The sequence below is a fragment of the Bombyx mori genome, chromosome 18 (genome assembly GCF_030269925.1).
Source record: "Bombyx mori chromosome 18, ASM3026992v2".
In the NCBI taxonomy this organism is placed as follows: domain Eukaryota; kingdom Metazoa; phylum Arthropoda; class Insecta; order Lepidoptera; family Bombycidae; genus Bombyx; species Bombyx mori.
The window spans coordinates 4,095,413-4,107,881 of record NC_085124.1 but is presented as its reverse complement, the minus strand read 5'-3'; the positions used below and the strand labels follow the sequence as shown (position 1 = coordinate 4,107,881).

General features: G+C 37.3%; 1 protein-coding gene across 14 annotated transcripts in view; it reads left to right on the top strand.

Annotated features, from left to right (window-relative positions):
• The window catches only part of LOC101741393 (uncharacterized protein CG43867), a 369,159-nt gene that overhangs the window by 298,839 nt on the left and 57,851 nt on the right, over positions 1–12,469 (top strand). For 13 of the 14 annotated variants that reach the window (XM_038017284.2, XM_038017287.2, XM_038017282.2 and 10 more), the window contains one exon: positions 2,390–2,452. In XM_038017284.2, coding sequence (XP_037873212.1) covers positions 2,390–2,452 — 63 coding nt within the window. Of the gene's footprint in view, positions 1–2,389; positions 2,453–7,576; positions 8,094–12,469 lie in introns of those variants that run through there. The other variant, XM_038017290.2, reaches the window with a different exon arrangement.

The window sequence follows — 12,469 nt, the reverse complement described above, 5'->3', positions numbered from 1 at the left end:
GGGATAAATAAAATTTCTCTTCTTTTAAAAGCTCCGTCTCAATTTGATTTGCCGCATGCAACCTAAGGCTCCTTTGACGTTGTCTTGCATTCGGTTCGTGTATTGATTTTTATTTGTCAGTTCGTTAGATCTAGAATCTGGATTTGCGGATGCAGGTTCGCGTAAGAATTCAAAGACGTGTTTTGTAGACGTGTAGAGTGTTTTGTATGTATGAAAAATGTTCGTAAAATGATTTGTTTTTGTCATCATTTGCTGAATAGTTTACGACGGTAAACATCGTCGCTAAGGATAAAAACCCACAGACACAGCCCACTGAGTTCCTCGCCGGATCTTCTCAGTGGATCTCGTTTCCGATCCGGTGGTAGATTCTGCGAAGCACTGCTCTTGCTAGGGCCAGTGTTAGCGCCACTCCGATTTGAGCCCCGTGAACTCACATGTTAGGGCAAAGCTGAAATAGCCTCTCAAGGCTATCAGTAGGGGAAAAAAAGGATAAAACAATGTATACTGTCCGTTTCAATGTTGTTTGAAGATACACATGCCAAAGCGTTTTGGAAACACCGTGTACTACAAAAATCTAGAAGCGTGCAATGTATGTTAATGACCGTTAAGTTTTTTCTTGTTAGAAACCACGATAATGTTATATCTTGATCGCTATCTTTCCGCCTATACCATCACCCTGCTTGGTCTTCCTCGTCTATCGCTATTTCATATTGGTGAAAACCGTCTAAAAATCAGTTTAGTGGAAAAGCAGGCGGATGCTCTTCAAGCATCGGTTATCGTTCTCGTCGACCACGACGAAGAGTTCGACGAGCAACCTAACCCATAAACACACTTAGTTTCTCGCCGGATCTTCTTGTTTAGTCGCGATTCCGAACCGATGGTTAGATTCAGCGAAGCATTGCTCTTGCTTTCTTGCTACTGCTAGTGTTAGCAAACTCCTCAGACTGAGCCCGTGAGCGCACCTACAAGCCAGAGGGTGGCTGGAATAGCCCCTTAGGTCACCCGCGAATAGGTAGGGTATAAAAAGCGTAGAAACAAAGACAGACTACGACTTATTGTAAACTATTTAGAGACTCACGACACCTCATGTAACAAAATAGGTAGTGGTATTCACGCTGTAATGTCTATAGGCTCCGATAACCAATTACCATTGGGCGGGCCGTGAGCTTGTTCATTCGTCTATGCAACAAGAAATTATAATACAAATATTTCGATTTAACTAGTGTTTTAAATGTCAACTACTGGTGGTTTACTGGTGGTAGGACCTCTTGTGAGTCCGCGCGGGTAGGTACCACCACTCCGCCTATTTCTGCCGTGAAGCAGTAATGCGTTTCGGTTTGAAGGGTGGGGCAGCCGTTGTAACTATACTGAGACCTTAGAACTTATATCTCAAGGTGGGTGGCGCATTTACGTCGTAGATGTCTATGAGCTCCAGTAACCACTTAACACCAGGTGGGCTGTGAGCTCGTCCACCCATCTGAGCAACAAAAAAAAACTAACTATTGGTCTCTGTATCTATCGACACATCACTAATATTTCACATATCCACAGCTCAGCTATTGAACGTGTACACACTAATTCATGTCGACACGTGCGCCTTAGACTAGCCTGTGGCTTAAGACAAATATATTCAGATATATATATCATATATATATCATTGGTAAATAGTACAGCAGCTATGAGCGGAATAGACAAACTAAAAGCTGTACGTTCAAGAGACATCAAACACGCATAATGAACTTTACCCCCTCTATATAAAGTATATATACTCGTAACGTAGTGAACAACGTGCTAAATATGTGTGTAAGACGTGTATCGTCTGTGTACACCTATTTCCGGAATCGCATAACACCCACGTTCGCTTCAGTAATATAAACCTTTCAGGAACACGCCGAACACGTGTCTCTCGTCCATATATCAACTTGGTTATATTTTGCGAGTATCTCTCACCCCTTTCGCCGCGATCCAATCCGCCCCGCCTTGCCTTGGAGACCGCACGAACACTACATATACACTTACATAACAATAATACCTTTCATACAGCCTCCGCCACATAGATATAAGTGCAAAGCACACTACCACGTGGTTCAATAAACTGAGCGCTAGTGGTGCCATCTAGCGGGTGGTGCTGGAACTACGTGGTCGCGAGTGTCGCGTAACAGGAAAACGTGTCGAGTTTTCCTTGTGACGTAATTACTGGATGGTTTTTAGTTTCAGCGGCCAAGAGATGGCGCTAGAAGTATCTTGTCCAAGATTTCGATTACAAATGAACGTTTCTTAGGGCTTTAATTTTAATTTTTTTTATACTATCTTCAACAATATAATGTAGTTTTAAGTTAAATTAATATAATTGAACATGTTCAAAGTCTAATTGTTATTTTTGTTACAGCTCACGGAGCTGGAGCAGCGAGTCCTCGAAGCAGAGGGGAGGGCAGAGGAAGCGGAAGACAAGGTAATTTTTTTATTATTTAAATCATTACAAGAGCTCCCTCACTGTTTATCTGATGGTAAGCAGTTGTCATATGCTTAAATGAATGAATGAATGAATTATTTATTTTATTTCAGACAACAACGTCAAGTCCATGTGTGTACATAGTATCATTGAATCATACATAAAATTACCAAAACAAATCAAATAAAACATACATTATTATAAATAATTATCAGTTGAATACATTTAAAATATTCCATTCAACTGAACCAACCATTATTATTATTATTATTATTTAGTCCGCAAGCGAACCAATGTACAATGATTCAAGTACCGACATAATAAGCAAACCTGAAATCTCAGTTGGAAAACTGCCTGTCAGACGGTAACGCCTGATTACTTAGGTAACACTTAGATCACAAGGTATTAACTAGGTAACAAAGAAGCTATTAAATACTGGCTTCTCATCTGATATTTGTCATTAGGCATGTTTATCACCGAATCAAGGAACAAAAAAATCTCGACGGCTGCGATTTCATTGAATTTTTTCCCCGTGGCTTCCCTTTGTAGTGGAAAATTGTTTAGTCACTGGGTCAGAGGAGGTTTCATTAATCGTGACATTGTCAGGGCCCGCCCTTTGTCTGACGTAGGACCCTCGTCATCTCTGTTTTGGCCATCAACAAAAAAAGGTGTTGTCGTAAGTTTCTATAGAATCGTATTAAATTTAAATAGGTTTTTTTTTGGGGGCGACCATTATCAATTTTGCTCATATACCGTCGTTTTTGTGTCGTAATACACTATTAGGAAATTAGTTGTCGTATTTAAGAAATAAAATTTCAGCTTATCTCAAGAAAAGACCAGCTTAGATTGGTGAAAATTGAACCTATAGCTGGAAAACTTTAGAATCTCGTCAGGATTATCGACATCGTAACTATCTGCTCTCTCGGCCAAAGAGAAAGAGAGATCTAACATATACTTTATTACCAACAAAAACATTAAAAACAAATCAAGGTAGGTATAATTCATACAACGGGTGGTCTTATCGCTAAAAGCGATCTCGTCCATCACGTCCGTCCCTTATCTAACCATCGTCATCTAGGGAAATTCAAAATCATTGACAATATTCAAAGAGATCTATCAGAATAGACCAAACGTACCAAATATACGATTAAGAATTAATAAACAATTAATGTTGGCAGTAACTGCACGAGGATAGTATGACATTTTCATCTATCCGCCTATGGTATTAAAAGTATGAAAAATGGAAGTAGACAAAAATACATAAGAAACTAAAAGGTGTAAATAAATTACATTAACCCTTTCAAGTTTTTAACCAAAAAAATTACATGAAATGCATATGCGTGCGTGTGTACACATGTAAGTCACTGAAATTGTAACCTTCAAATCATAAAAGCAAGATCTTGCCATAGACCTTGGGCATCACGCTGAAATTATTTTAGAACTATGTCAACGATTTGAAGACAAGTCGTAAAACAGCCTTGCGCGGAGCATTTCGTCGGAGACGTGCTGACAACTGAGGTATGGGGGAAGTCTAAACGCGGATTACGTGGCTGGGTCGAGGGTGAAATGTACGGACAGAATAACAAACAATTATTATATAAAATGTATTTGAGATTCCACTTCCATTTCTAAATACAGTTTTAAACGTCATAGGTGATAAAGGTGGCTTTAAAATTAAAAATAAAGTAATTTTATTTTCTTTTGAGATACGATTGGTCTGAAAATTTAGAACGTAATTTAAATTTTAGATATTTAAAAATGCTTTTTGAGAACTTTGTTTCGTATCATGCTCATGTTTACAGGGTGTCCCATTTGACATAATAGCATCAGAATAAACGATTATAAGTGATTGTGGCGTCATCAACGTCAGACGATTGCTTCGAACGCTTTAGCGGGGGAAAAAGGTTTTTAGATTTTCATAAATGGAAAATCATTATTTTCGTGTTAGTGTCCTTCTTGAATTATCTTCAATCATCAATCTTCAAATATATTTCACAAAATGTATCATAACCATTACGGTAAGCTATTGTGACGACCATGAATAAGAAAAACATAAAATATTATATTGCCGTGTCTATGTAGCTTTCTATTATTTGTTTCATCACATTGCCCGCCTCCTCGTCGACTCAACTAAAATTAAATTGTATTTCAATAGGAACATTATTATAGAAGCTTAGACGGTATTATCACAATATTCAAATTCCAACAAATTACACGTTAGTGGTGCGTGACCAAAAACAAAAAAAAAATTAATCTAAACATCGGCAATGTAAATTTTTTAATTGATTGTCTGTAAAGTCAGTTTGCGATTGATAGTCTTACTTACTCTTAGAAGAGACATAATAAATGTGCAACAAGCCAACACTTGGGCCGATCGTGCCTCTGTATCGCTTCTTCCGCGCTCTCGCTTGCACACTTAGCCTCGAGCGGAACGTGACACTTTTTCGTGCGTTTAGCCAGTGCTCATCAATGTATAAGCCGTTATCACGTCAAAAACAGAAGATTAAACTGTAAAGTATTTATTATATATAATTAATTATGTGTAATTTTAAATTAATACTGGCTTGATAATTTGAAGTCATCATCTCGGTTGATGATGAAGATGATGGCCGATATTCACATGGTTAAAATCGAAACACCATATTTTAAAATAGCACGGGTACAGTGAATCCTATAGAAAATAATATTAATATAATAAAATAAAATGATTTTTTCGTTGACCGTACAGAGACGTTGAGAGCGCACACAAGTGCATTCGGTCCGACGTGGGGGATTGTCTTTATTGATTTTATGAATTGCCGGATTATGTGTGTATGACTCACTTTTCTCATTCATAACGCGATGTTAATTGTTTAAGTATTGCTTTTAATATTTTATATTCGTCACTATTTTATGTGGTAATATTTTAAATATTCAATCTTTTTCTCGTGCAGTGACGTACCTAACTGTCAATAACTTAGACTAGAATAGATTGATATGATATTAGATACGGGTTTTTTTTTCTTCAGTGAAGAGTGAATAATAAAAAAGAATTGCCATTGGATACGTAAATGTTTGTTCGTTTAAATTATCATTTTTATTTTATTTTTATGATAATGATCGTTGAAAATGTCTAATATCTTGCCTATTTGTACTGCGAGGCAATCATGCATTTCAGTTGGAAGGATTTTTAATGGCTTAATGGTGATATGTAGTGACCGCTGCTTATGGACATCAGCAATGCCAGAGTCAGAACTGAGACACTGTCTACATTAAACACAGCAACCGTTGCACAACATTTAAGACTGCTCTCATGTGTCAAGATGATTAGTGGCATAGCATATCTCTCGGGATGTCAACGCGCGCTTAACACCCGATGAAGTGAAAACTTTTTTTCTTTATTTTATTCCCTTTGTAGGCAAACGAGCATACGGCCCACCTGATGGTAAGTGGTTACCGTCACTCATGCACGTTAGCAATGCCAGGGGCAGAGCCAAGCGGCTGCCTACCATTAAGTGCTCTCCGCAAGCCTCGTTTGAAGAAGGACATGTCATAGCGCTCGGGAAACGTTCATTCCAAAGCCAGATGGTGCCGTGGCAAAAAAGATCTTGAAGGATCCTTTCTGCCACGACAAGAAAGACTTACCCATGCTTAAAATCGCTAATCCTGTGTATCTGGCAGAAAAAAGTCGTCATCGCATTTTATTATAATAAAATCTACATGCACACAAAATAAATGCGAATTTACGATAAGGTAGAAAAATGTGTGTTAAATTTTAATGTATTCCTCAGTAATGTTTTGAAAGTACTTACATATATGCATACGAAAGTACGTTTTATATGCATGCCACTGATTCGAAGCAATAGAGCGTGCCATTAGGGAATTTTATCGTTCATACGCGAAACGTTATAGTTTGGTCGAGAAATATATAACTAGTCTTGATATAGGAAAACGGAGTGGGCTTCTCTAATGTATAGCACACTCGGGTTCGTACTAGGGTGCTGTGTGCTTCTGTCGCGAAACACACAGGTTTTTTTTCCTACCTATGCTGATAGCCTTGAGAGGCTATTTCAGCTTCTCCTTGACGTGTAGGTCAGCTCACGGGGCTCAAACCGGGAGTGTTGCTAACGCTGGCCCTAGCAAGAGAAGTGCTTCGCAGAATCTAACACCGGATCGGAAACGCGACCTACTGAGAAGATCGGGTGAGAAACTCAGTGGGCTGTGTCTATGGATTAATTCACTCGTCGAGTCCTTCGTCGCAAGCGACGGGTTCGACTAGGGCGGTCGTTGAGGACGGTGACCGGAATTTTGGTCGAGAAATATATTACTAGTCTTGGTATAGGAAAACGGAGTGGGCTTCTCTAACGTATGGCACACTCGGGTTTGTACAAGGGTGTTATGTGTCGCGAAGCAGTCAAGTTCGAAGGCTTTGATTGTATGCACGCAATATAGTTCAGATTTCGACCTCACGAATGCGATACTCATGCTGTGACGCTGTATGGGCTCTCGTAATTCAAAACCAGAAAGACCAGAAGTGCGTAAAAAAATAATTAAGCAATCGGTATCTTCCATGATAACGTCAAAAAGATTATATTTGAGAACGCGTTGGTAACAAATTTAGAAATGTTGAACTACAGAACAGCTAGATACTTTTTCCACCTCTGTTTATAACTTTTGTTATAATATTTATTAACAAACTGTATGGTCATTAATAAAAAAATTCGAAATAGATATTTCTCAACCCTACTACAAACACTCCTACCCTACAAATACTCATTATTTTTAAGATGCGTGGATCATCTCGCTATTTCTCTCGCATGTGTAACCAAAGATTTCGCTAACGATAACTCATTCTAAAATCACGTGCGACACGATAATAATAATAGTACTGATTGCACACGGAATGTGTACCGTGCGTTATGACGTAACCCTATTGAATTCCAACCCTACCGAACGACCCCTGACATCACCCATCAAACAAAAACAAACTTTATCTCACAACAATAAAACACGTTTATCAATAAATAGTTTTTATTTGATCTTTTTATCGAAAAGTCTGGCAACAATGGAACGTTTCGGCCACCCTTCCGCGCATGCGTACACAAACGCGACCAACTTCAAATACATAAACCAAGCCACAGAACGCATCAACTTCGTCCCAATACTGTAAATACATAACAATTTCGAATCATTATTTAAATGTAATATTAAATACGAAACGTAAAAAATCCGTCTCATTAAATAAAATAACGATAATTTATAAATTAGTTTAACATTTGCTTATATTTATGTGCACGCGGCATAACTAAGACACACGGGAACAGTGTCTGGTATAGAAATACTTTTGATCAATAAGAACTCTTTATTAATTTATTTGTGTTCTAGATAAGAAAGCATCGCTTTTTGGTGGCTTCGTGCACTCAACATTGTGATATAAAAACGTATTTCGGCCTATAATTAACAACGAAAAACTAGTTTATTACACGAACGTATAGTGTTTATTTTTGATCAATCGTCAATTCAGGAGTAATCGGGTTAGTGATAAGTGTTTAATATGTCTAAACCTAACACGCTGAAGGCGCACAGACTGAGCGCGGAATTCGCTGAGAAACGAGGACAATTCTTGAAGAAAACAGATCCTTCTAATTCATAGCAATCACCAGTAAGTACACCATACGTTCCTTTTTTATTTTTTTTTATTTTCAAATATAAAGACACATGTGGTTGTTGATTTAAATAAAATTCAAATCGTTCTAAATTCGAGCCATTATTTTTGAGGATTTTAAAACAGATTTAATATTTTATCATGGTTTATTGCTATTCGATTTTGAATTTCGAATTCGAACAGAGAACGTTCTATATAATAATACTTTTATTTTAGTGTTGAACACTTAAGTAGTTATTATTTACTCATATCAATACCAAAATCATCTTTAGCATTTTTTGTTTTTAAAATAGTTATTTACGATAAAATTACCAATTGACTCATTTCTCAAACTTATTCAACAAACGCAGGTATGTAGTATTTTCATGCCAAAGCGTATTTTTCTAGTACCTCCTGGGTACCTTTAGCAGATTCTATGACAAAAGCAACATGGACGCCGCTCAGCTGTTCCGGATAGTACGCACGCGCGTTACGTTTCCCGCCTTGTTTGTAATTCATTCCATTTTCAAATATAAAATATGGCAGACACCTTTGAGTCAACAAAGACCGTGAACAAAGACAATTCTCTTTTCTGTCAAGTGAATAATTTTGAACGTGTTTTAAACGTATTTTTTATGTGTATGAAAACATCAAATCTGAATGACAAGTAAATATGTAGTTTAATTACGTAAAACCAGTAAATGTGTAATGGTCGACTGGAAGAGAATGCCCATGGCATTAAGTCCGCCTGTGTACAAGTTTTGTTTTGTGCATAAAGTATAAATAAATAAATAATTATTATATGTCTTCAGTTAGTAGGCAAATAAGTTTAACAGTGAAATACGTAACCTTCAAAGCAAAAAACAGACTAAAATAACTAATTTAACACAAAAAATAAAACGGTAATTTATTTTTCGATATTAAAATAGCCCAATTATACTTAAGAATATAGTAATAACTATCTTTTTCTTATCAAACTTATACAGATAAGTTTAGAGTTGATATAATTCGGACATGTATAGATTGTATATCGATTAACTTAGAAAAATAGAAAACATAAGCCGAATTCTTCTTTTAGTTTCAATATATTGAAAACTTCAGTTTTCCTTAACCAGGGAGTCCGTAAAATAATAGACAATTTATAGTCAATAAGATCAACATTTACCTTTTTTTTTAAAAACAGAAAAATAAAATTGGGAGGGAGGTATACAAAAAAAACAATTCAACAAAAAAAATACAATTTAAAATCTTCAACAATTTTTTGTACGAAACAACACGACGATTCTATCAGAGCGTCGACCTAAGTATAAAGAAACCTAATCTAGGATTAGGCTGCAGATTCGTTCAGTTCTGAAAGACTTAGCCGGTCTAGCTTTGATAAAGCTCTCAATTATGGCGAGATCACATACAAGAGGTGTTTCTAAAATATACCTACTATGGAATAAGAACTAAATTAGGTTTTAATAATTGAAACACAGAAGATCGGAAAGTGTTATATGTGACGTCATTAACAGAGTAGATAAAAAAGGAAGATGCTACAAAGATGAAGATTACGAGCAACGAATTTTGTTTTTTTTAACTGCTTAGTTAGGTGGATGAGCTCACAGCACACCTGGTGTTAAGTGGTTACCGGAGCCCATAGACATCTACAACGTAATGTGCCACCCACCTTGAGATAAGTTTTAAGGTCTCAAGTATAGTTACAACGGCTGCCCCACCCTTCAAACCGAAACGCATTACTGCTTCACGGCAGAAATAGGCAGGGTGGTGGTACCTACCCGTGCGGTCTCAAGAGGTCCTACCACCAGTAGAATTGCATGAATTCGGTCGTATTGAAATTCAATGGGCATACCTTTGTCCATCAACCGAATAATAAGGTGTTACATAGGAATACTCACACGTTGTTTTTTTTTCCTACCTAAATTGATAGCCTTGAAAGGCTATTTCATCGTAACCTTAACTAGTAGGTGAGCTGACGCGGGGCTCAAAGCGGAGTGTTGCTAACACTGACCCTAGCAAGAGCAGTGCTTCGCAGAATCTACCACCGGATCGGAAATGCGACCCACTGAGAAGATCCGGCGAGAAAACTCAGTGGACTGTCTCTGTAGGTTAATTCGCTCGTCAAGCCCTTCGTCGCAAGCGACGGGTTCCTCGAGGACGGTGACCGGTGCTTGTGGTACCTAAAAGCCCCTTTAATGGATCGGGAGGATCCGTAATGACGTATTTTGGGCGCACACGTTGTGTTTTGCAGTCAATAAATATATCAAGGAGTGAAAGGTTCTTTGGTTTAAACGACATTTCGCTTAAACGCTACAAGCTATAATTGTAATTAAAGGTGCATTTTATTTATTAAACTTCTTCAGCTTCTTCGATTGAGTATACTCCATTGAAATAGTTGAAGAAGATTTTTTGTTATGAATTTTTTTCCAAATTTTAAACTTTAATTGGCTCTCATGTAAAGTTGTAAAAATGTCGCTTAAACAAATAACCTTTCACGGTTCACTCGTCGATATGGAAAGAGATACAAACATCCTTGTACTAGTCAGGAGTAGGACGTTTATTAAAACAAGTCTCAATGTTCCAACGAGTCAATGACTAACTTCATCTATTAGTGTGATTGTCGCAAACGTTAATTCCAGAGCTATTAGTCGTGAGTTATTGTTGTTTCATAGTTGTCACTATAGACGTGGAGGCGGTCTTGCTCAAATAGTTATTGTGGCAATGTTTGATATGTCGATAGACGCATACTCTGTATGTTTTAGATTACATCAATATGAACCATGAAATGGGACTTTATCTCACCGAAACTCACCACCTGCTACGTATAAACTTATTAAATTAAACTTATTAAAGATCAGATTTATTTATCGAGAGGCCGGTTTTTACTGGTGGTAGGACCTCTTTTGAGTCCGCCGGGTAGGTATAACCGCCCTGCCTATTTCTGCCGTGAAGCAGTAATGCGTTTCGGTTTGAAGGGTGAAGCACCCGTTCTAACTATACTGAGACCTTAGAACTCGAGGTGCAGGCATTTATGTTGTATATGTTTATGGGCTCCGGTAACCACTTAACACTAGGTGGGCTGTAAGCTCGTTCATCCATCTATGCGATAAAAAATAAATAAAAAAGGCCGAGCTCTAGCACGTGGTTGTTGATTAGTAAATTAAAGACAACAAAAGTCCTTACTGACCATTGAACTTCAAGAAACGTTGAGACTTCTCATTCTTTTAGTTATACAGACCGTTAAATTACTTACGAAATCAGGAATTACAATAAAAATCAGTGATTTAGAGCCAATAAGTTTACGTATGAACACCACGTGCGACCGCTGTCGACTATAGAGCAAATTTAATTTGACATTCGCACGTAATGACGAACGAATTAAAATTAGCCGAATACAAAAAGATTGATCGTTATCAAAATAACGAATAATTTACAAACGATTATAATAATAATAACAAAAAACCAAAAAAACGTGTATCACTCGGGAACTGCTGCGGTAAAGCTATTGCATAGCATTTTTTATCAACTTATGCAATTATAATTAGACAATGATAATTTAATATTAAAACAATAATAAAATAAAACAAGACCACGCTATATTAAACATTAGTAAAAGCAAAACCTTAACTGTCCCCTTCAAACTCATATGCTAGACCGCGTGAAAGAGAGATGGGCAGACTTTTCATGATGGGCATGCAGTATGACGTCACGCCACGCGCTTATTCACAAACACTACACAAGCGCAACGTGTGAATGTGTTGAACGCGAGCTACATGGTAGGCGGAGTGAGGGCTGTAAGGTTTTGTTCGTTACGGAATTTCATGATTCGGTCGCCGCGCTCAAGGCCCGCGATAAAATCTATGCAATAGCTTAAAAAAATTTAATTGTCGTAATTTTTTTCTTCTGAGTCTAGGTTTCAATTGTATTGAAACTATATTGGAACTTGATTCGAAAGATTTAACTGCTCGTGGTTTTGCTAATACTAACAAACGTCTCGTCTGCCATTATCATTATAGTGACAGTAACAAACGCAAGACTAAACTAAAAGTTATTTTAATTATGTAACTAGTAACTATGCCTCTTTATCGAGCAAGGATTAATAAGACACGTGTTCAGTTAAGTGACTAACGTATATTGGGATTACAATCTGACGTGCTATCGACAGCCCGACAATCCCGAGACTGACGTATCATCACTGCATTATATTACCGCTAACACATACATTTAATTGTTAGTTGCTATGGGGACATTTGTGGTCTCTACAATTGTAAACAGTTATAAATTGGGACGATCTCGACCTAACGATAAATTATTTTGAAAAACACTAAAATAAACTGTTAATATTAGTGGGCGTTACTCAATAATTCATGAGCGCGCGTTATATGACGCATTGC